At 38.5% G+C, this 25615-nt stretch overlaps 1 protein-coding gene across 1 annotated transcript in view; it reads left to right on the forward strand.

Annotated features, from left to right (window-relative positions):
* KIAA0586 (KIAA0586 ortholog) overlaps positions 1 to 25615 on the forward strand; it is a 4394667-nt gene that overhangs the window by 3950287 nt on the left and 418765 nt on the right. Inside the window, exon 28 of the mRNA XM_044074450.1 lies at positions 16716 to 16855. Coding sequence (XP_043930385.1) covers positions 16716 to 16855 — 140 coding nt within the window. The remainder of the gene's footprint in view (positions 1 to 16715; positions 16856 to 25615) is intronic.

The following is a 25615-nucleotide window of genomic DNA, read 5'->3' on the forward strand; positions in this document are numbered from 1 at the left end:
ATATATATATATATATATATATATATATATATATATATATATACATACACACACACACACACACACACACATATGTGTGTGTGTGTGTGTGTGTTTTTTTTTGTATTTTTGTAGTCACCAAAACATGGATCTCCAAGGCTATCTTTTTGGGACAGTCTTTTTTTTTGTCTTCTGTATTCCTCTAGTACCTCAACTTTATATGTAACTCTTTTTGTATTAGTTCATCCTTCCTATACATCTGAACGGCATAAGCTATGCTCTGCAAACAAGCCAGCTGTCTGCAAATGTTTCTTCTTTTGCTGGCTGTTGAGAAGGTAGGAGGCAAGTCTGGACAAGTCTTCTAGACCACTTGCATGCTGTAAGTAATAGCTGCAGACAGTTTTGGCCTGCTTTTTGTCCTTCTGCTGGCAAAACATTTTGATGGGACTAATACTTTGCTTCCACTTCATTCTGTCTTCACAAAAAGGATGTTGACGTGTTTGTAATTTACATGCTCAATAATGTCTTCATTTTGTTGGACTGAACATGCTGTTTAAATTCATTAAGATGCTTCTACCCAAGCACCAGTTACAAAAAACATGATCAAACACCACAGTATACTGTATTATCTGTAAAATAACTGGTTTAAAGACAGAAAAGCTTAGATGGTGTAAGAGGGCATTTTTAATAGATGAGTCTTTACAAACCGCTGAAGTTCAGCATCTACCCCTACTTCTTAGGAGAGGCCATCTGTTTAAAAGCTTGCTTTTACCAGTACCCTATCCAGCATTGTAATTTATTCTTTTTTTGTTGTGTGGGTAGTGAGGAAAATATATATAACAGACCTGGGAAGAATTACTGATTCAGAAGTAGTGCTGTTTTACTCAGGCTGAAAGGACCTTGTCATTCACCACTTTCTTCTCCACTTGTTTGGTCACAACATTTCAGTTATATGGAGTAATATCCTCTGTTGTAAGATGCAGCCCTTTATACATAATTTGGTAATTACTCCATTTGACCCCAAAAGGACTGTGAATGGTCTATTCCCTAGGGCCAGTGCCTCTGCTTTATTTGTATAAAATTTGCTTCTTGAGAGCCAGCAAATTAAGTCAAATAATTTGGAGATAGTGTCCTTAATGCTCAGACAAGATCAAAAGCATGCCATCTGCATAGAAAAATTATTTTGTATTGCCCATATGTCACCCTGTTCCCATCATACCTCTCAACCTGGAAACATCAAAAATCTGGGCAAGGCCCATGAAAAATAGGTACAAATCTGTATGCTGATTAACATATAATTTGCATACATAATTACATAACCCCACCCACTCCAAATGGAATTGTGGAATATCAACTTTCAAACGCAAACTGAAGAACAGACAACCAAAATATGGCACCACTGACTCCCTGTAGGCATTCCAATGTCCCATTACCTGGCGATTTCGCCCCATTTACCATAAACACTAGTGTGTGCATACTGCTTTACTTCTACAGTGATTGTTATCTACTAAACAAAGCAATACTGTCTCAATGAAAATAGACTTGGCATTAAAACTTCTGCCCTTGAAACTCACGCTCATTGAAATAGCATTGAAACCCACACCACATCCATAGAAAATGCATCTGGCCAGTGGTGGATAAAGATTACCTTTGGGCCATTTTCAAATCATTGGCCCCTTGCACACAAAACAAGAAACATATATGTGTTCTTTTCTTTGATACACCTTCCTGACTTTATTAAGTTATATTCCTTGTATAATACAACACACTTGTTAGAGCGCATTTTAAATTTATTGTTTGAACATTTTTCCAGTAGTCTGTACTGTAGGCAATGAAACAAAATGCATGAACCAATAATGACAAAACTGCCCAATTCATAACATTTCCATCATAAAAGTCTACTTCCACACTATAAATAGAATGAACAGTAGTGTAAGCCATAGGCATCTTGCACAGCTTCTCGCACTTATTTTCAAGTTCAGTTTTTTTTTGAGGGGGGCAAAAGGTCAAAAACCAGGGACACATTTTAAACATTGCTTGTATAATTGTGGAAAGTTGCTAGAATAAAATGTTGTTACCACCATGCATATCACTGGCAAGTCTTGAACCCAGGAACCTATGCACTACAGTCAGAGCAACATACCACTATGCCAAATCAGCAGTTTCCTAAAAAAATAGGAAGACTGAAACTTAATGGCTATCATTTAGTGAATTTAGTTCTCACATCTCACCATAGCTCTCAACCTCTTAGCACAACAAACCTGGACAAAGTCAATATGGTGGAATACAAATTCAGTTCTCACTTCACTCACCATAGCTCTCAACTCTTAGCACAAAAAACATGGACAAACGACAAAGCCAATAATGGGGGATACAAATTCTGTTCTCACTACCATAGCTCTTCTCAACTCTTAGCACAACAAATCTGGACAAAGCTCGGAAATGGTGGTGGCTAGGGATTTTAGGCTCTTTTTATGGTACAGGGTTTGAGCCTGAAATACCTCTAGCCACCAGGTGTATTAGATGGGGGCGTTAAAACACACACACACACACACACACACACACACACACACACACACCCCTTTCCTTTAATCCAGACCTGGCTTCTGGTCCAAATGAACTGAACGGCTGTTCATGCAATGAGTGCTGGAGTGCTTCATGCATTGTAAATCCAAAACGAGCGTCCAAATCTGCTGGAGTGCTGCTAATTCCCCTGTAAATTCAAAACAAGCGCACTGTCCAAATAAAACGCTGCCTGCTGTTGCTGTTAAGTCTGTGAACAGAGAGCTGCTGTTAAACAAACAGCTGTAATCCAAGGCGAGTGAGATTTCCTGCTCGCATTTGCAGACAGACCATCTGGAAATGACAATGTGAGCTCCTTGAGCTCAATTCCAACTGGCTGGTAGTCCTGACAGAGCTGACGCCATCGTGCATGTGATGACATCAACTCCGGCAGCGCGGTATTTAAAAAACATTTAAAAAATAAATGAAAAAAATCAGAAATGAAGGGCTGCCACTCGTGAATCGTACCACCCCTTCATTTGGACCCCAAAACTTGGGAAAAAACGAGCAATTCCATATGGTTGAGAAGTCTGGTTCCCATTACAGTTAGAACTTGTGCTAACTCTATAAGTATGGCAGATATCACTGGGAATATAGAACATATCTGCCTTGTGCCCTAAAAAAATTGAAAATATAGGACATCCTACCCATTCATTTTACATGTGGCTTTTGTGGACTCAAAGATTTTAAGGCAAATAACTTATTTAGGAGATTAGTTTTCTTCAACATCCCATAAAGACATACCTGCTTAATGCTATCAGTTCCTGATTTTTTTAATCCTTACAGATGTATCATTCTACTCCTGAAAGGGATGCCTTTTGAAATTCCAAGGACCATAAATGTCATCAACAGAGCAGTAGAATCACAAGTGTGATGGTGGAGGAGTATATATTAAGTCTGAGGTTGCAAATCCGAAATAATTCCCTGCTCCAATCTAGAGTGATCTTAGAGTAAGCATATTTAGGTAGCAGGGGTGGGGGGAACTGACTGCTCAAGCCATCCTGCAAAAATTCTTTAATGGTGATAAACTTCTTTTAAAATCCACTATTTATGTGAGTCACAGTTTATTTTTTGGACATTCAGGGCCCACAATTTCAGTTCTCATACTTGTGAAAGTGAACCACTAAATGAGTTTCTGACATATCTATCTGAAGTAAGGATTATCTGATCCCTATGTATCAGTGGCAAGTGATGGGTGAATTTCCAATTTATCCTCTTTGGTAGAACCATCACAAAGGTATAGTATACATTTAAGTTTGATATTGGGCAATAGAAATCCACACTTACTAGATCTTTACTCCTTTTGTGTATAGACAGCAGGTGGATACAGTCACAGGTAAGTGGGGGAGATCTCTCTTCACCAGGGTGAAATAGAGTAGACCAGTGAAACACAGAATAGCTTCCCATTTTACCTTATAGAAAAACTCCCTGGTTAATCTATCAATTTCTGGTGCTTTATCTGTTGTGATTGCATTTTGACAACCTGAATCAACTCTTTTATGATTCAGCTACCAGTTGTTTGTCCTGGATCTCTTCCAGTTTTCAGATAATGTAGAACAACATCATCTTTCTCTCTCCAGTAGGGCCAGGACCCCATATGGAGAGGTAGTCTGTATTCTCAGTAGCTCAAAAAGAAATGAGTCAGTAGACGGAATAATCTCCACTGTCTCTCATTTGTTAAACTGGCATATACCAACGCTTCCCCACTTCTTCCTAATGTGTCACACTGCAATGCTGCTTGAAAAGTGTGCTGGCTTTTGGATGAGTCAGTGCAGGAAGTCATGGTTTACCAGCACCACTGACCTAAGCTACTGAAACTGCTGCCTCTTAATTCACAGTTTCTCTCTTTGTTTTCTGAACATCTGCTGAGTGAAATGGGCTGTTTCCACTTCCATAAACCCATGTTCCTTGTTCCTGTAATGTAACAGTCTCCCTCATCAGATCAAGAAGCATCTCCATCTAAATCCCACTCTTTGCCACAATGAGAGTAAACCCCCCTGATCTTATTTATTTGAAGGGCATTGCCCACATACTCTACTGTGTTCCCTTATTTGTTCTTTTGCCTGAGCTAAGCCTCCCCCAGACACCAGATCTTTTCTACCTAGGATGGTAGTGCTTTGTACCATGCCTGGGCAACTGCATCATCTATTTCTGGTGACAAAAAATAGGCTAGTCTGGAAATAGTGTCCCACTGGAATGTACATGTATACTGTCTGTTTTTCGGTGCAATAATCTGGGGGAGTCCCAAAAAATGAAACTACTGCATATTCTTCAACCAGGCCTATCTCTGCCACCCCTTTCTTCCTCTGAGACTTAGCAGTATTTCAGAAGAAGGTGACAAGGCAGTATTCAGACTCTGCCAGCAGTGGATAGTCCCTTAATTGTCTTGTTTAACTCATCCCACATAGTCCTAACAGCCCTGAGGAGGGTGAGTATAGGGGATTTTTGGGACTAAGGTGTACAGCTTAAAATTCAACTTTAAAACTAAAGCTACAGGGCATCCTAGCATATCCTTGTGTTATGTCAGAATCTCCTGATTCTGATCCCTGTTCACTGCTGCTGTTCTCCCCCTTTATATACATCTATATAAATGATATAGTTTTTACCTTCTGTAGCCTGTTTTCCTACTCTGTCTTTACAAGTGCAGCTCCTCAAAGAGTACCCATTGGAGCCTTTCACACTATCTTGTCTACCAGTGCTTGTGCTTCTCTGAAGAAGATAGCCAATTTAAAATAAATGGCATCCATTTTAAAATTTTATGACTGCTTGCACATTCTTTCAATTCTCCACAAGGTTTAGCTTTTCTGCCTGCAATTATTACAGTCTTTCACAGCCATACCTGTTTCCCCTTTGTTCACATATCCCCAATCCTTCCTCTCAGCTCTCATTTACCAAAATTTCCTGTTTACTATCCAAAGCAAATATATGGATACCTACATAGAATATTGTAAGCCAACAAAGATTCGCTTCTTTAATTTTCTCCTCAATTGATTGACATCTTGACAGCCAGGAGATAACCCAGTGTCAAACATACAGAAGGGGTGCACAAAGGCCCATTGTTGTCATTTCAGCAGGGCACTGAAAATGCCCACTACTACCTATGCAGTATTGAGGCCAGAGCCCTTAGGTCCATTTCTTAAGCCTAGAGGTGTTGGTGGACATAATCAAAGGGACCTGCATCTACAATTAATTATATTCACCTTTAGTATAATTCTTCTTCTTCTTTTGGCTTTTACCGGTTAGGGGTCGTCACAGCGGATCACCTGTCTGCTCATGATTGGCAGTGGAGTTTTACAGTGTCGAGTTACCAGCCTGGCACCCAACCTTCCACAGAAGGCACACACTCAGACCTAGGGCCAATTTAGAGTGGCCAATCCACCTACTTTGGGATGTGGGAGGAAACCGGAGCACCCGGAGGAAACCCACGCGACCACAGGGTGGACATGCAGACTCCGCACAGAAGGCACCCCAGCCAAGGATCGAACTGGAGAACCTCTTGCTGTGAGGCGACAATGCTAACAACTGCACCACCGTGGCCGCCCATTCACCTTTAATATAATAAGCAGTATTAACTCACCTTTCCCCATATCTTTTCCCATGTCAAAAACAGAATATTTTACAAATTTCACTGTTTTAAATCCTGATGATACTGGTTCTCATGATCCAATACAATTGTATTCATTCATTTGTTCACTGCCAGATTAAAGCAAGAGGTTAGCCAAGCATAATTGTTTTCCAGGTCTGCTACAGCTTTATCGATTTTTCAAGATCAAAAAGTGTAACTCAAAAAAAAAAAAAAAAAAAACATTTTGTATGCCCATTGGGTGTTTTGCAACCCAATCCTTTAACTTATATATACTAACTTCACAGTCACACTTCACTGGGGAAAAGTAGAAAAACACTGAAATAAACCACAAGTCTGGCAGTTGGCACAGAGGACTAAAGCTTTGACTTGTTAATGATCTGCTTCCTCTGCAAACAGTAATGAGTGTGCATCTTCCCACCTTCATTTGCCTAGTGTGTGACCATGGACAAGTCATTTAACCAGACGGTGCTGTGGGGCAATTGGGAATGTGGGCTAGGCTCCTAAATGGTCTCCTGGATGTAATAATTAGTAACTGCACATGAATCTATAAATAAAATCCAATTTAAAAGCCATGATGAAACATGCAGGGTAACTTTGTTCCAGAGGTTTGGGAGGCACTGGTTTATAAAACTGTCCCACCACTGTGTTTTATTTATCTACTAGAGAAGGATTTAAGTCCCTGTTTTCTGGGATTGATGATTCATGGACAGATTTCCATGCTTTTAGTATCGGTAGAGTTATTGGACTTCTCTAAAACAGGAGGTCCAAGGCAATCAGGACTTTAATGACATGATAATGGAGGCAGAGATCTCCCTTCAGAAGACTGTAAGACACCAAATAAAGAAACAGAGCTTCCATCCTCTCTTGGTAGCTCAGGGGGTTAAGCCTGTGATCATTTTTGATTAAGAACCATTGGGATCTTTGTAATAGTTTGATTTGTTTAGTGAAATATATCTGAAAGGGAGTGTTGAACTTGATAACGGTCCTGATTGATGCTGAGTATACGGGAATGATTACCTCTTTAGATCTTGATGATATCCCTTTGACAATTAACTAGGCTAAATCAAAGGATTCCCTGATAATGATTGTCACGTGATGGTCAAAAGAGAGAGAGAAAGTGCTACCAACCCAAGAACCTAGGTCCCTAACTACATTTATGTTTTGTAGAAGTATGCTGTCTAGAAAGTATGATGAGGGGAGTTGTTAAAAAAAAAACTGACAATACTACACTTTTTTAGCATTTAGTCTGAGCCCTTTTTAAGTGCACCAAGCGTTTACTAGGGAGAGTTCATTATGGAGGGTACAGGACTTAACACCAACCTCCAGTTTGCAATTGTATGCAGACTTTATTAGCCAGAGGTCTTGCCTGTCTGCTTAGAGATCTGAGAAATAAATACCCAAAAGGAGAGGTGCCAACACCAAGCTGTGAGAGACATCACTAGTCACTTTTGTACTTCCTGATAAGGCACTTGCAGCTTACACTGTGTGGGTTGTGTCTTTCAGACAGTTTGCTGTTCATCTTACCACATATGGGATGATTTTTAAAGCATTTAACTTTTGTATGATGCCAGCATGGGGAATGGTTTTGAAGACCTTGTCCAGTTCAGAGTAAGTGGCATGCACCGTATGGTCACCATCTAACCTTTTAATCCATTTAAAGAAATTTGCCATATTAAATAGACAGGATCTACTCTTGACAAAGCCAAACTGTTGAGGGTCAAGTCTAACAAGATTCTTGATATTGTAGTTTATGGGTCACTTATGTTCCATTTGTTTGAAAATGAGGCTTCTAATGCTGATAGGACAGTAAGTATCCAGGTTTTTAGTAAGGCAGCCCTTGTGGAGGGGTCTCACCCTTACCATGCACCACTCATCTGGGACAAAACCAATTAGCTAAACTTAAGTTAAAAAGTTTGAGCAATGTGTCTGCAAGGGCATATTTAACAAAATTAATCAACTGGGTATGTTGTCATGCCCATGGAGGGAGAATTTTTGGTCTTGTTTAGCACTTTTAGTAAATGATCTTTACAAATAATTGGGGGAGTAAGGGGTTCAGATATTTCAGGGCTTTGAAGTCTCAGGGGTGAAGTTGGCACTAAATTTGTGTGCATGGATATTGACAATGTCATTTAGGTCAGAATAGGAGGCCTCCTTATAAATGGAGGGTATTATTTTTTGAGTTTTCTAACATAGCTAAAGAAGGATTTGTAATTATCTTTGGCTTCAGAGGCAGCCTATGCTCGTGGCTTTCTTCATAGTAAAAGTAACACTAATTTTGAAACTAAACCTGAATATTTAGTTGGCATTGTGGCCATAATTGTGGGACCCAAGTCTCAATTTTTTTACATGTAACTAGAAAACTTTAAGTCGCTATATTTTACAGAAAGGGAGAGAAATCCCCAGGTAGGTGAAGTTAAGAAGTCTGCCTCAAAAATGCTCATACCTTAAAATGCTTCAGCCAGAAGGAGATGTTCATATGGTCAGGGCAAGACACATTGATAAATTATTCTGCTGATATGGTTAAACAGAGATGCTTGTCTTTACTGGAAATTGGTGGCACTTTTTGTAGAAACAAATATTAGTGGTGTTTGAACCATTATTTATTTTATCATATAACCTTCAAAATGCTTTTCATGTAACTATGACAGATGAACTGAAATATTTCTTCTTTAATTTGATCTTAGCCTCAGAGGAATGGTACACAATGTCAGTTTTCTATTTAATATACTGTACTGCGGTGGTGGTGCTGCAGTAGCGTTGTCGCCTCACAGTAAGATGTTATCCTGTTCAGTTCTCAGCTAGAGCGTCTTCTGTGTGGAGACATGCGTGAATGGGCGTACCTTCGTTGAAGGTTGTGCATCAGGGCCGGCAACTCAGCACGTAAAAATCTACTGCCAATCATTAGCGGACCGGAGTTCCGCTGTGGTGACCCTTAACCGGGAAAAGCCGAAAGACACAACAACATACTGCTTTGACGTATTTTTTTATTATAATTTACATTATTCCACATCTGTCTTCCCAGTTTAACCCTGAAAGTTAGCACACATGCTAGGGGACATTGTATGCCAGATATAAGGGCACTTAGATGAATAACACACAAGTTAGTGTCTGTGAGAAGATGAGCCTTGCTAAACCATTAGCCCAGTAACTTTCCAATTCTTGGTAGTCAGACACTTGAATGCAGCTTTTTGTTTGGTAATACACAACTCATCTAATCACTCTTTCATTGACCAGTGTCACTACAGTGAAGAAATGTTCCTAGTCAATCTGCAGACTATTATAAGCCTATAATTTTCTATGGCTTTTTTTTTAATTCCTTGGTTCATTTAATCCTAAGAGCTGGTTTCCAAGATCTATAGGAAAAAGAGCCAATTTTATTCCTCTTTATGGGGTACCTAAGATTCTCAAATGCTACATTTAGAAACAGACATGAGTGAAAAGTCCTTGTCACATAGTCATTTTCTTTGAGTTCTTTCTTTGGAGACATCCAAGACTGGTCAAGATATCCCTGTGCTTTGTCCTGTACAAATGAGATATGCAGATGTTACTTGAACCCTTCAGGACAAGCCATATCCATAGGCACAACCATAATACTCTATTGTGTGGTTAAGACAGAAAATGTGGAATTATGAGGCTCCCCTAATGGTTTTGAACCACTCTTGAGACATACCATTTTTAATGAACTGAGGCACTCTGATTGTGGTCCTGTTAAAACAGCAGTCTCTCTCTCTCTCTCTCACACATATATATAGGTATATGTGTATGATGACTATGGACTTTCTAGTTCCCTTGAGAAAGCATCGTAAGCTGTTCTGCTTTGTGATTTCTGCTGCATTGTAAAAGTCTAAAATATCACAACACTTATATCACCTTCTCTCAGAAAGGAAGTTCATAACCTTTGATGTTCTGTGAAAGAAGGCCTATTCAGTTGTAGTATTAGAAGTTAGATGGAGTAACAATTTAATTTCAGACACCTTTAGTTTTGCAGACAAGGGAAAATGGATAGTTATTGTTTGCTTCTCCTAAAAGCAGAAGTATGTAAAAACGTTTACATACTACTATTAATCATGTGATGGGGCACAATGTTGATGCTTTTGCTGCAGATGTCTGCTTTTGGAAGTGTAGATTGGTTCCTTCTCTATATACTCCATGAGGAACTTTCGCCATATATACGGGTGCTGCCTTTTTCAGTAAGACCACATTTATATAAAATATGCAAAAAAAAAGTGTAAGTGTAGATCACTGGACCCAGTGAAAGTGCTGATCCAAACATGCAATCATGTGTTACACAGACCTAACTATTGCTCAGTAACAGCTTGTATTTTTTTTTTTTTTTTTTGCATTTTAAGTGAATACAGTTGTACAAACAGACAAAGTTGACTGCTACTTGTTAACAGCCTTTCTTTTCTGTTGCCATTGTAAAAGTGCTGGCTCCAGAATTACTTTATTTTGGTAGATAAGTATAGATGAATAACATAGCCAGATAGGTAGCTAGAAATGCAGGACAAATAAATATTTTGCTGTTAATTCCACTTGTAAGTGTGACTGGCACCTCCATTAAGCTAACATATTTAAAAGGTGTAGAGTAGTTTTGGGGATCCTTATTGTGGCTGCTGTTTCCTTTACAAATGGAATTAACAAAAAAGCCAGTGTATCTTGTATGTTTTGCTACTACAGTGCTTTTCAGCCATTTACTGTCAAATGACATGGACGTTGTCATATTATGCTTTCCTATTATTTTGACATGTATGGAGAAACACTAAATGGGTTCAGTTTTCTACAGGGATTCAGGCTGCTAGACAGTGAAACATTTCCCTGTGGTACATTTGCTTTTGGACACATGACTGAAGTTACATTCAGCTTCACAGACATATGGCTTTTGCATTTTCCCTTTGGGCAAAGAAAAACATGTAGCACCATGCCCACATCTTCTGTAACCTAGTGCACAGAGGAAAATAATGTTCATGGCCAACAGGCAATATGGCAGTCATCAAGAGCAGGCTATCTACTGGACATGTCAGTGGAAGCAAAAATGTAGTATGCTACTGGCATTGCCTTTAGTGTTGGGAGTCTTTGGATCATTACCTGCTTCACAGAATATAGGCAACATTACCTACAAAATGTACTGGAGCATAAATGGGACTACAGTAACATGCAGGATATCATCTATGCTGTAGCTCACTTCTACATGTTGTACCACCAAGAGCAACACACATTACTTCCACTGCCACATGCACTTGTGTATTAAAGCTGTGGAAATGGCACTGTGTACTTCTCTTTGCCTGTAGAGAATTTGTAACAGTCATACTTCAGTTATGTTTTTCCAGCCAAATAGACCACAGGGAAATGTTTCACTGTCTAGGAGCCCAAAACCATTCAAAGACTAAATACAGGCCCCAGAATTTCAGCAGGCACCCTGCAGTTCCATGTATAACAGGAAACCTCCACAAATTAAGTAATTGATACGACCCATTGAAATTATTAGGAGAAAAACAGAAACATGTAATGCAGAGTTGTTGTGGTAGGTCGAATACAGGAACTGTGTTTTGCTGTTTGGCTAGGAAACTTCATTTTGTGACTTGCAACTTTGTCACTCATCATGAAATTCTTTCCCTAAATCTACAGTTCAGAGTATTCATGTATTACACAGCATTCCAGATGTGATTTATCCCCTCCTTGGACCTCTGATTTTGTGTTTGATAAAAACTCTTACTGTGTAATGTGCAGATATTTAAAATATCTATAGTCTGAAGATGCCACTAAAACTTTATCTGTGGGATGAAGATATTATTAAATTATCCTAATCCTGGCATACTTAACCCTATATACACCCTAGCCCACATAAAATGACTTTCAACTCAAAATCTCTTTGTTTAACTTATAAAAAAAAACTTAAATCAAACTGAGGATTATAGGATGATGCTTATTAGCAATTCATAGCCTTAACCCTGTCTATCCACCCATTCATCATTCTTCTATATAATTTTGTTTCTGTTTGAAGTACTCTGTACCATCTGTTTTCATTTATGATCTGTCTGACTTGTTGCAAGAAAGTGCCCAAAGAACTACTGCTACCATTGCTGATATTCCCATCTAGCCACTCATATTCTTAACCCTTCCCTCAGTCATGTCTGCTTGAAGCAAGTCTCACAGTTAAATACAGAGGCAGCATGAGTTATGTTATACTGTCACAAATCTCCCCAACCTGTACCTGATAGCTTCCTCTGTTACTCTGCCATCTAAACATTATCAAACCTAATCATGCTGTAGTCTCTGCCTTGACCTGAATTTGCTGACATCCCCCAACCACCTTTATAGTTAGCTTTCTAAGCTTTCATGCTTTATAACAAGTGTTGTGTTCTTTTTGGCTTTAAAATCCTTTTCTTTGGAGCACTAATTAACTTCCCGCATAAACTTATGCATTTTGTGCCTCCCCCTTCATTGTTCATTGTACATCTCATTTCTTTCTTTTTTGTATTAGCAACACAGAAGCATAATTTCTGATCTGATATTGCCCTTTTCATTCATTCCTCAATGTTTTGGTATCGGATCTGACCTGGCCTCATTCACTAGACTTTTGGATCCAACTCATGAGCTGCTCCCCTCTAGCCATAATGTCCCAGTCAGCTAGCAATACCTAAAATCTTATTTGCTGTCAGCTCACACTGATGCAGATTCTTCTCAAAGAGTTACATTTGGGTTCTTAAACTTAGATGTGAGTAGCAAGTGTTTTAAAAACTCTTCTAACTTCTCCAATTAATCCTCCCTCTCCTAATTATCAAGTTTTCAGGTTTTCCTACCATTAGACCATTTACTTTCTTTTTCTACCATCTGGTGGTTTTCTGCTGTAGCATTGCTGGTACTAGTCCTTCCTTCCTTTCTATTTTACCCTTTAGAGGGTAATCTATTTACCATTGCTGGTAGTTTACTAATCTAAATCCATGCCTTTTTTTTTCTTGTTACCTTATTTTTCAAGCTATAGATAAGAAACCAACTGTCTTTAAAAAGTGCATGTACTGTGGGCACAAGGTTCCTAATTCTGATGCACACATGGAGTGTGTCTACAGCCTACAGGTGGCACACCTTAATACTAACTGCTCAATGTCTGCATTTAATTCTGGAGCACTTTCTGACAGGCATAATAAGTTAGTCCTTAAAGGGATGCTACCACCCTCTTCATCATCTTCTTCAGGGGTATCAAACCCACAGTAAACCTACAAAATCTTCTTTGGAGTCTAAGGAGACTTATATGAGACCCCCCCCCAGTCTTCAAAGGCTTCAACCATGGCTTTTTTGGAGTCTCCACAAAAATTCAGAAAACATCATATCTGACTGCTTTAGATCCTAAAAGAAAACACTTGAATCCAACTGTTATCTTGACAAAGCCTCCTTGAACTTGCTCACCTGGGTTCTCAGTTGAACCAGTCTTTCTTCACCTCTATTCCCCGTTTCTCCAAACAACGCAAGGAGAGAGTCAGGGCCACAATCAACCATCTTTGTCCATCAGGTCCTCCAGAAGTCTTTCCGAGGCCAACATGGATAGGATGATGAGGACATTTCTCAGAGTTCAGATTCAGATGGGGATTATTCCATCTCCCTCTTCCATTGGATCCATAAGCCTTCTGTCTACTTCTCATGTAGTGATTTCTCTGATCCATCCCACGGTTTCATGAACCCACGGATCCGACAGCCATGTGTGTGTCGGTGTTGGATCTGAAGATTGCTAGGTATTTAACTCCGATGGCCTCCCTGACTAGTTCTGCTCCTATTTCCTTGGATTGGGATGAGTCTCAGAGCCGAAACATTGCTGCTGGATTGGGGGGGGGGGGTTTGGTTCCACTCTGATGTAATCTAAGTTGTCTTTGCCCTTGGAAGTTCAGCACTGGATAGCTCAGGTCCGACTCCCTCCTTGAGGCATGGATCTGGGCAGGGTCAAGGCTTGGTTGCTTTGGAGATTTTGGCTCTTGTGCAGCCAGCCATGGCTTTTCCTGGTCCATCTGCCTTTGAGGTAGCTGAGAGTGTCTTCTGCGTACTGTGAGAATCGACTCTCTCTTCTTTGGCTCCTACTGCTCTTCCTCCTTCAGGTCTGAGCTCTGAACCTGTCAGAACTACACCATAGTGACAGCTGGTACCATCTAGTATCCAGACAGTTCCCATTGAGGAATTTCCCCTCTCCTTGGTTACCTCTCCAAAACATCCCACTGAAGATATCCCCCATAAGAGAACGTGCAAAAGGAGAGACACATATTCCCTGATGGAGTCTTTCACTTAAGATACTGACTTTGAAGAAGGGGAGGAGACATCCTTGAGACCCTTAAACAAAAAGGTTGATGGTCTTCAGATACTCCCTCCCTGGAGGAGTCATTTTTACTGGAAGTTTTTTGGTCCAGTCAATCTATATCTTGGGTGACTCCCCCGGTGGATGAGCTTATTGATTTAATCTCTCACCTGGCATGGATGGAACCGAATTCTGTTGAAGATTTTCCCCAAAGTCCAGACAAAATGTTGACACTGCCAGAGGACAGATTGCACTGGAGCAAAGGGGTCCCTGTTGATGCTATGGTTGTGGCATCAGTCACTGAAAATTAGCTAATGAAGCAGAGCTCATTAGTCCATCCCACAATAGAGAGTCCGAGGTGTTGGATTGGTTTGGAAAGTGCATCTTTGCTTCAGCGACCTTTACCTTGATGTCCCTGAATTGTTTAGCATATTTCACAAGACTACAGTGGAATTTGACTAAGGAACTCTCCAAATCCCTCTCTGAGTGTGTGTCAATATCCATAGAGGACTATAAAAGGTCCTCTTCACAGCTGGCCACACTTTTGTCTATTTCCAGTGTGTCTATGAGGTTAATATCCCATACTGTGGAAGGTACCTCGTGGACTGCCGGTTTGGGCATAGCCATTAGGAGTTATGCCTGGATGTGCTTATGCAAGTTTGTGGAGCCTTTCAAATGTTCTTTCAACAAAGCTCCTTTTGACAGAGCATCTTTGTTTGGTCCAACTGTGAAAGAAACACTTTCCCAAATTGAACAAGATGGAAAGATTCTTTCTGCCGTAGGGTTTCACTTTTCTACCGCTCAATGATCCTTTTCCCAGAATCAAAGAGGAGGAAGAAAATGTGCTTTGGTAAATCCTTGGGATCTTTCCAGGATTCACATGGGGCCAACTCCTGCAGAAACACAGGGAGGAGTTCAAATGGAAGATGTCATCCTTGTGGCAAGGGAGGCCCATAAAACCAGGGTTTCCAAGATTCTTTTTCGGATAAATCTTTTCAGTGTACCTGAAGGGTTGCATGACTGCCCACCTCTGGAGGCAGTCAAGGGATGCTTGTCTTTGCACCCAGATGCCTGGGCATCTATAATAAAATATTCTTGTTGCTGAAAATAATATCCAGCTGTTCCCTGAGCACTATAACAGTTCTGTTTCACAACAGGGGCTAGCTGTGGACAATGCCACCTGGCAAAGAACAGCGGTAGAAGATAAAACAGCTTTGCATCTGCCTGATATCCATGCCTCCACTGTCCATGAGTTTGTCTCATATTTTTGCTCTATCCTGCATAAATGTTTAGATTTTCTGGTAAATTCCTGAGGATTACAGTCAGCCAAAAATGGCAGACATTGCTTCATAATTTAATTTATACTGTTCAGACAATACATATTGATGCAAAACCTCTCACTCTGTTAACTTATGTGAATAAAAACAATATTTAAAAACTGTTCTTGATTTTGATACTTTGTCCCCGCATCATTTTTGGAATTGTCTAGAATTCTTAAGCAAACCTCTCAACCTCTTCATTCCCTTCTGTCTACATACCGTGCCGTGACTCTATTTTTGATTGTGATTCTTTCAGAATGCCAACTCTGATGCCACTTTATATTTAATGCATGTATATACTGTGTTTTATCAGTTACTCTGTATATAATGACATTTATCTATTACCTTTATACCCTCAAGCCAACTATGATATTTTTTGTGTGTGTGTGTGTGTGTGTGTGTGTGTGTGTGTGTGTGTGTGTGTGTGTGTGTGTGTGTGTGTGTATATATATATATATATATATATATATATATTTCATTTGTCATTCATTTGTCATTCTTTCTGTATATAATTTCATATATCTATTGTGTTTTTCCCATGCTGAAACTAAACTGGGTCTAATGGGATCAGTGTTGTACCACAGCTAACAAATTCAAAGTAAAATAAAGATTCTGCGTTGTGTGCTGCTGCTGTTTCACAGCGCTAAGTGCTTTACTGGCTGTCAAGCTGGTAAAACACTTTGAGCTCCTGCACTACTTTTTCTGTAACTAGTTGTACATGGAGCAGATGAAGCTGTGTGCACTAGAAAGAGTAGTAATCAGGTCACCAATCATAGTTTTTTACTATATGGTCTTGATGTGGATGCCTAGAGTCACCTCAGTTTCTAGAGATCCGACTGCAGTCATCTATATTATTTATTCGCAAATACTTATTTGATGTAAAATGCTAATGAGATTTGTTGCCACTGTGTCTTATGTAACTTATTACACAGCTTTTTTTTCCAGTTGGTTCTGAAACTCATTAATTTCTTTCTTTGTTTTGTACACCCAGGTGATGTGTTCGATGATTCACTCCTCAGTCATGGTCCCATGAGCCTTGGTGAATTAGAGACTCGACCAGTTCCTCTTCCCCATGTACAACAGATGACACATTTCTCCTCAAGGCCTGTTGATGTGGAACATGGGTCGCAGGTAGAAGAGTCGGTCTTTGTTCATTTATCTGATGAGGGTGCTGTGTGCTTGTGTGCCCTGTGGCAAAATTCAAGTTTAAGGCAACTTAGTAACAGAAGATGGATAAGATTGAAAACACATAATAAAATGCTACTTTTTTATTTTACTGTGCAACTACTGTCAAAAGAGTGTTTTTTCCACATTATTTTAATGAAAAGTTTCTATAGAGCTTAACATGTAAGGGAAATATCTAAACCTCATTATCTTCAAAAATGACAAAGTGACTTAAAAGCTGCTATTAATATGTATATATATTTAGCTGTATCTATATCTGTTGTCTAACTCTGTGTGGGTATATATGTGTATAAATATATAGGTAGAGATATATATTTTTTCAAGCATCCAGAAGTGACATTCTTTCAAAATGTGGTCTGCCTGTTTAGAGTGGCTGTCAAATGCATAAAGTAATGGTGTCATCTAAACTAGCAGCAAAGAACTTTGTGACTTTATATAGTATTAGCTAGTTCCATTTTCTACTTTTATTTAGAATTATTTATCAAATGTACTGAAAACTGTGACTTAGCATAATGTTTTTATACGTGTATTTGGCTAGATTTTTTTCTCTTTGTTTACTGTATTGTTCTGAAATTATATCATTATTAAATTTCATTTCTTTACAGTAAACATGGTACCTTTATTTAATACCTGGATCCAATGTTGTCTGTTTTCATCCATTTCAAACATATTAGTTGTCGGATCTGACCTTGACACTGACTCTGAAACTTCTTTGGATCCAGAGCTCTGACTCCTGCCCTACCCATAATTCCCTGGACTCCACCTTAGCTGCTCAGATCTTATTTTCCACCTGATGTTATCGAATGCGTCAAAGACCACTCCTCAGTGTGTTGTATCCTTTTTGTGTAATAGCTGACATCGATCTCCTACCGAGAAAGTTTTCCTTTCTCCTTGTCTTACTGTGAAAGCGTTAGAGTGAATAGCAATTATTTGCAGTACTTTTCTGGCTAGTATTTTGTATCATTTCTTATTTTCTGTCCACTTCTTTTGGCCTTTTGGTCAAGGTCTAGTGTAGTGTTTGTTAAAAATAAATATATCTGTATCTATATATAAATATGTATTGGATTTCTCTATGTGTAGTATAAGCACCCACCCCAGGATACACACTGTAAGTGTGTGTATTGCTTGGGCACTGCCCATTTGGATGTGGACTGCCAGTCTTGTGCCACCTTCAGTTCAAGGGCCCTACAGGCTAAAAGGGACCAGTAGGTTGGCTTCTTACAATACAGACGAGGGCTACACCTTTAAACCTCTTCTTCTTCCTCCTTTAGGAAGCAGGGTAAACCTAAAGTTAAAGCTAAAGGTCAAAAAACAGAAAAGGCCAAGGAATCAGATGAGAAGAAAAAGAGCAAATCTCCTGCAAAAATTACTAAAAAGCAGTCCCCGGAGCCGACATCTTTGCTCATTTTAAATCAAACTAACTATGCCTTCTTCTACAAAAACAGGTATACAAAATTCTTCTTTAGAGCATTCTTCTTTTTCTGATTTTTGACATGTTCTGATACTGTGGAAAGCCTGATTGATCTGTTAACACTTCCAGCATTTTCTGGGTTTACCCCAGTGTAAGAGTCTTTGTTTTTCCCCCTTTGTACTGCTATTCTTTTTCTTTACTGGTCAGCGGTCATGTGGAATTAATCGCTGTTCTTGTTTACAAAGGTTGCAGATAGCTTTGATCCCTCCACTTTTTCTTACTGACAAAAGGCATGCAAGTAAATATGTTGCCAGTGTTCATCTTTCTACTGAGCTGACTGTTAATCTGGAGTCTTTGGTTATACAATGCATGTTCCAAAAAGCTGCCGAGTTGAATGGGCTGACTTGGTAACCCAACTATTGGGCCCCTTTTGTACTAACTGGAATGGTATTAGGTCACCTCCTGATAGGCCACCTTGCCCAGTACTGCTTCTCTTTTTCACTGTTTTGGTTCTGGTATTGGTTGTGTTGTTGGATTCTGATACTTCTTTGTCAGCTCCCCAACTCTTCTTCTTTTTTCTTTGAATTTTGCACTAAACCCAGCAAAAATCTGTCCAGCACTAGCCAGACCACTACTATTGGGCCCATTGATGCGGGCCTCTGTCCTAAGTGCTGAATTTTCCTTAGGGAGATATGAAAGTTGTGTATTTATTCTAATAGTAGATCTGCTTGGAGAATTAAGTTTTCATTGTAAACCTTTCCTCGTTTACCCTGTTTGGGTAGAGAAAGGGTACTGGCAGTTTTATTTCTTGTTCAGAAAACTGGAGGGGGGTTTAAGATATTGTAGGAATGGGAGGTTTAAATATTCCCTGGAAAAAGTTATGTCCACTGAGATTAGTTTTGTAGCATGCTAAGTCCTAATGATTAACAAAGACTGAATTATTGACATAAATCAAATGCTGTTGTAAGTACATACTTTTTGTTTCTGTAACAGTAACAGTGCTCATTCTGCTAATTAACCCCTCCCTACCAGTTTACCAGACCTTAATCTCTCAACCTACTGCTTGTTTGCTTTAAAAAATCATTTTTCAACTTCTTTAACCAAAAAGAAAAAGAACTAGATTAGTCATGAATTTTGCTGCTTTTTAGCATGTTTGCATTAAACCCCGCAAAATGTATTTTTACAGTTTATTGGCAAGACAGCTTGAGCCTGATAAAAAGTGAATATCATCAGGAAAATGTCCTAATATGTGTTACATTCTGCAGACACTAGAGTTTGATTACCTCCTTTTAGAAGCTTGAGTGACTTTTTCCGCATGTCACTTAATGCAGCCCAAAATTTTCTACTGAAAACCAGCAAATGTAGCACTTTTCAACAGTAACAGAGATAAAATTAAAATAACCTATAGTGGATCAAAATCATTTCCTTGTGAGAATTCCAAGATGACTGTACAATGATCACAAGCTTAATTTCACCTCTCCGAATGTGAAAAGAGAAACTGCAAGATAAAGGCTAGTAATGTTGCCAGTTTTAGTAAAATTTGGTTTCTGGCTAGTAAGTACACTGCCTAGATACCAGCAAAAAATAAACTTAGAGAGCCTGAATGAAAATTAACCAGAAAAGGTGATGAGAAAGCACTGACTGTGAAGAATCATTTACCTGTTCAGCAAAAAGCAGTTCAAGCTCTGGCTCTGGTGCAAAATATGGCTTCCAGTAATGTAGCAGGAAAATAAATCATATGTGCTCAGAACTGATTAAAATAAATGAAACATTGAAGGAGTATATCAACCCAAATAACAAAAGGTTGGAAAATGGAAGAAGCTTTAAACAGCTCCTCAGATGAACTGATAAAACTGCAAAAATCAGACAGGTTGAAATAAAGATAAGGCTCATTGAGTATGAGACTGCTGAAGCAGAGCTGTTTCAAAATGGTAGAGTTAAGAGGATAGTGCACTCAGAAAAAAACACAAGATTTTCTGTACCAGAGAAACTGGAAGGAACATACTGTATTAATTTTGTGAAAGCACAGATAATCAACTGAACTGGTATTTCACAGCAGGAATTGTTAATTGAAAGGGCACGTTGTGTGTATGCTCCAAACCTGATTATGGGAAAGCAGTGAAGGCCTGTATTAATAAATATGCAGTCATACAAGCAGAAAGAGTTGATGCTGACAAAACTGTGACAGAAAGGCAAAGTATTAAAAACTGGAGACAGTAGAGTATTTGTAGAAAATGATTTTTCGCTGCACTAAAGGCAGAAGAGAAGATGTATCCCATCAGTCGGGGAATGTCGAGAAGCAGGTGTGAGAATCAATCTGCTATATCCAGCTGTTTTCAGAATATTTTTTTTTATTTCTTGGGGTGTCAAAGTTGTCTTTTGATAGAGAACAGGCTAAGAAGGAAATGCAGAAGTTTGTCCAACAGAACGTGAGCCATCTAACAGGAAGGGACTCTGCTTCTTATTCTTCTGATAATAAAGCTCGTAGAGACACTTTGCCAGTGAAAGCTTTTCCAGTGTTCCAAAGAAAAATGCATGACAGACAGAAAAAAGTACAGGAGCTGAGTAGAAGAATTGGAATTATCTTGGACTTGAACTGGAGTCAGCAGTTGGGAGATGGAGATGAAAAGGAAGAAGAACAGCAACACTGAAATTAGTGAATGAATGTGATATTGTAAAACATCATTTAAATTTCTGAAATACAGTTTTACAAGAGAAAGTGGCTTAGAAAGACAGGACTTTTGTTGACTTTATTAAACTTATGGGGGGACTGAAAAGCATATACCTTTCTTCATTAATGTATGGAAGGACACTAAAAGGGAAATAAACAGTTTTTGTTTTTAACAGTTTTTATATAAAACATTTCACGATATAAATTGCATGTTATATAGTAAAGCGTTTTCGGTCATTGGTGTATGTGATAAATATGCTAAGGTGCCCTTTTTCATTTTTAGTTTTAACAAATGTGGCATAAGCATGTTTACTTAAATGTGCTGTAATCTTGGGCTGTTGGGGTGGGGAATAGGGTATAAATGTACATTGATTAATGTATATGTACAGTTGAGATGTTTTCTCTTACTTTTGCATAGGTCAATGCCTGGAATAATGCCCTTGGTTTAATCTAATACGTTTTTTGCTTAAACAAATGGGGTTTAAAAAAAAGAGAACACTGCAAATATAATGAAAAGTTTTCCTGGAGCAAACGGATGATCTATTGTGGTCAGTTTTCATTCTATCCTCAACTGTTGAGTTTGGATCTGAATCTGGGCTGCTGCTAAAGCTCGTGGTAACCAAAAAGCTCTTGAGCTTCTCCCTTACCCACAATGCACCAAACCCTAGCATACTCCAGATCTCGTTTGTCACTTTTTGCAAAAAGGAGTGGTCAGCCTTAGCTCTTGAACTTCATTCAGATAAGTACAGTTTCTTCTCTTTAAAGCTCTTAAATTCTTTCTGTGTATTATTCCCTTACCCTCTTATAGTATTGTAAATCTTTTTTACCATTGCTGGTAGTTTTCCCCCTTTTTCTGTCTTCTATACACGCTAGTGTAGTCCTAATACCATTTTTGGTATTCTTTATTTTTTTTCCTTTTCTTTCCTTTTATATCAATAACATAGTTTTCGTCCAGCTCACAGCACAACAGCCTTACCGTCATTTACCAACACTGTATACAAAGCTCTTGATGCAGCCCTACTAATATCAGTGATTCTACTAGACCTATCAAAAGCTTTTGATACAGTGTCCCACTCAAAACTGATTTTACAACTTGAGACCGTAAACTGCTCCCCACACATGCTATCCTGGTTCCATAAATATCTACACAACAGAAAACAATTTGTTTGATGGCAAATTAAGCAATCCGATTACCAACTCGACAACACAAGCATTCTCCCAGGGTCTGTTCTTGGGCCCTTGCTTTTTAACATATTTATTAATAATCTCCATAAAGCATCCCTGCAAAGTACACTCATTCAGTACATGGATGATTTGACAGTAATTACATCCTCTAACAACATCTCAGATCTCCTAAAGTTAACACAAAATGCATTTACTTCCATTGAATGCTAGCATAATGAATCTCAACTGCTACTTAATCCCAAAAAATTTAAACTTTTACTCTTCACAACCAAACCTGTAACTCTGGACTTTAAAATGTTCTCTCAAAACAATACAGAAATCAAAACTGTAAAAACAGCCAAACGACTTGGCATCACAATTGATGACAAACTATCCTTTGAGAATCATATACTCAACTCAATCAAAAAGACCCATTTTAAGCTTGGCAAACTATATAGGCATAAACTCTTATTTGGGCAAGTCTACCAAGTTGAAACTAGCTAACAGTCTACTTCTACCCTCCCTCCTCTATGGTTGCCCCATTTTCACTAACCTACACATATCTCTCCTAAGCAAACTGCATTTGTGCTAGTATAAAACAGCCAAGTTTGTCTCCAACATGCCAACTTCTACACATCATTGCCTGGCCATTAATTCTATAAACTGGTTTGAGTTTCCCTCATTACCTATATTACTTCCAACTTACTCTCACTCACAAACTATTAAATAATCCAAACTTCTGCCCATCCCTTCAAACTATAATACAAACACACACCCCTACTCGGCATCTTAGGTCCTCTAACAAACAACTCTTAACCATAACTAAACCCAACAAAAGAGCCGGACAATGTCTCTTTTCCCATGCCATTGCCAAACTTTGGAATGCACTCCCTCTCTCTCTCTCTCTCACTCAACTAGACTCTGTAAAAACATTTAAATTTGGACTAAAAGAACACTATCTCAATAACCTTGTATGATCTTGTAGTCATATAATTAAACCACCTTAAATGTTTTGGGCACTATAAATACTTTTACTAACTTAATATAGTATGAAAAAAAGAGCTCTTGCTGGGTAAAGCACCTTCAAATAAAATAAAAGCAGCAATGTAAAAACATAAGAAGGTGCACCATAAGCCAAAATCTTGATAAAGATGAATCTCCAATAGATAAAACACAGGTTTATTAATATAAAAACACGGACAAACTGCAGTATGGTAAGCGCTTTCGCGTTATAATTAACGCTTCATCAGACATCAAAGCAGCTTAAGAACCATCTGTTTAAATAGAAATGACACACAGATCATGTGCTTGTACTAGCAAATCAGAATAAGAACAGTAAAAGCACAAAATACAAATATTGTAAAATCCTAAAAACACATACTAGTGCCTTATTGGTCTGTTACTTAAAAAATTTTTAAAAAATTTTTAAGGACTGATCCATCATGCATGACAGAATAATAACACACTTATTATGCAATCTTGAAACACATTCTAGTGCCTTAGAGGTCTATTGGCTAAGAAAGGTTTAAGGGCTAATCTATCATTAATGCCAAATTTGTGGGCTTGTAACTTTAATATCCACTTCCCTTCTCTTTCTTCAACTTTGTTTTTAATGTCCCCTAACCGGCCAGTTCTGTCTATGAGTTCAAGAACCTGAAACTTAAAGCAATGTGCAGGTCCTAACTCTTTTGTGTGTTTAGCTAATGCATTGGTGGTATTGCATTTAGCTATGGCATAGATATGCTCCCTGATTCGTTCACGTAGGGTCCTAGTTGTCATGCCTACATAGAAAATAAAGCATTGCTGGCATCTGGCAATATATATTAAACAATCAGACTTGCAATCAGCATAGCCTCTGAAAAAATAGGTACGCTTGGTGTGAGGGTGTACAAAACAATCAGTGGTAACTATGTATCTGCATTGAGAAGGGAAGTGGATATTAAAGTTACAAGCCCACAAATTTGGCATTAATGATAGATTAGCCCTTAAACCTTTCTTAGCCAATAGACCTCTAAGGCACTAGAATGTGTTTCAAGATTGCATAATAAGTGTGTTATTATTCTGTCATGCATGATGGATCAGTCCTTAAAAATTTTTTAAAAATTTTTTAAGTAACAGACCAATAAGGCACTAGTATGTGTTTTTAGGATTTTACAATATTTGTATTTTGTGCTTTTACTGTTCTTATTCTGATTTGCTAGTACAAGCACATGATCTGTGTGTCATTTCTATTTAAACAGATGGTTCTTAAGCTGCTTTGATGTCTGATGAAGCGTTAATTATAACGCGAAAGCGCTTACCATACTGCAGTTTGTCCGTGTTTTTATATTAATAAACCTGTGTTTTATCTATTGGAGATTCATCTTTATCAAGATTTTGGCTTATGGTGCACCTTCTTATGTTTTTACATAACTTAATATAGTTGCAATTTACACCATCTGTCTTTGTATTTAATCTCTCTTGCTTTCTTTATTTCTGTGGCTGAATAAACAGAATTGATTAAACAGTATTCTTACTTATGAGAATATATAAACAGAATTACTGAAATGGTACAGCGGTAGCATTGTTGCCTCACAGCAAGAGGTTCTCCTGTTCGATTCTCGGCTGGAGTGCCTTCTGTATGGAGTCTGCATGTCCTCCCCGTGGTCGAGTCGCCTCCGAAAGACATGCGTAAATGGGCATATCTTCATTGAAGGTTGGGCATCGGGCTGGCAACTTGGCACCATAAAAATCGACTGCCAGTCATTAGCGGACCGGAGTTCCGCTGTGGCGACCCCTAACCGGGAAAAGCCAAAAAGACAAACAAACTAAAAATCTAACACACTGGGTTTATTTTCTTGTATTATATACCTCTGTAATATGTATTTGTCTTGTATAACTACTTCAATTTGTATTGTGTAAAAACTTTCTTGACTTTTAAAGTTAAACTGATGTTATGTAAAGATTTCTGTGATTGTATGGAACTTTTCTATCTGGGCCTCCACTGAAATTTCCCAGTCAACAAATGTCAATAAATAAATAATTATATATATATATATATATATATATATATATATATATATATATATATATATATATATATATATATAGCTATATAGATATAGATGTATAAAGTATTCTTCTGTATTACTGTTATTTTCTTATAGTTACCAGCATGGACTTTCCGGTTTTAGAAATTGTCTGAAATGTAGGCATAAATTACCTCTTTCAGATGCTCATTTTCTTTGTGTGTATTGTTTAGACCCACAACATCTTTAGGAGGATTGTTCCATTTGCCAGGATTTCAACCCCCAGGGCTCTTGTGGATAGGAAAGGTAAATTTATCATCAATAGTTTATTGACATCTTCTTTTGGTGAAGCTGATGCTTGGGCTTAACCCCTCCAAAATGAAAGCTAAGGAGTCCACATCAAAGTCTCCTAAGCATTCCACTTCCTCAACTCCATCATCAGAAATGTCAAG

The sequence above is a fragment of the Protopterus annectens genome, chromosome 6.part0 (assembly GCF_019279795.1).
Source record: "Protopterus annectens isolate FY-2018-M chromosome 6.part0, PAN1.0, whole genome shotgun sequence".
NCBI classification, from domain to species: domain Eukaryota; kingdom Metazoa; phylum Chordata; order Ceratodontiformes; family Protopteridae; genus Protopterus; species Protopterus annectens.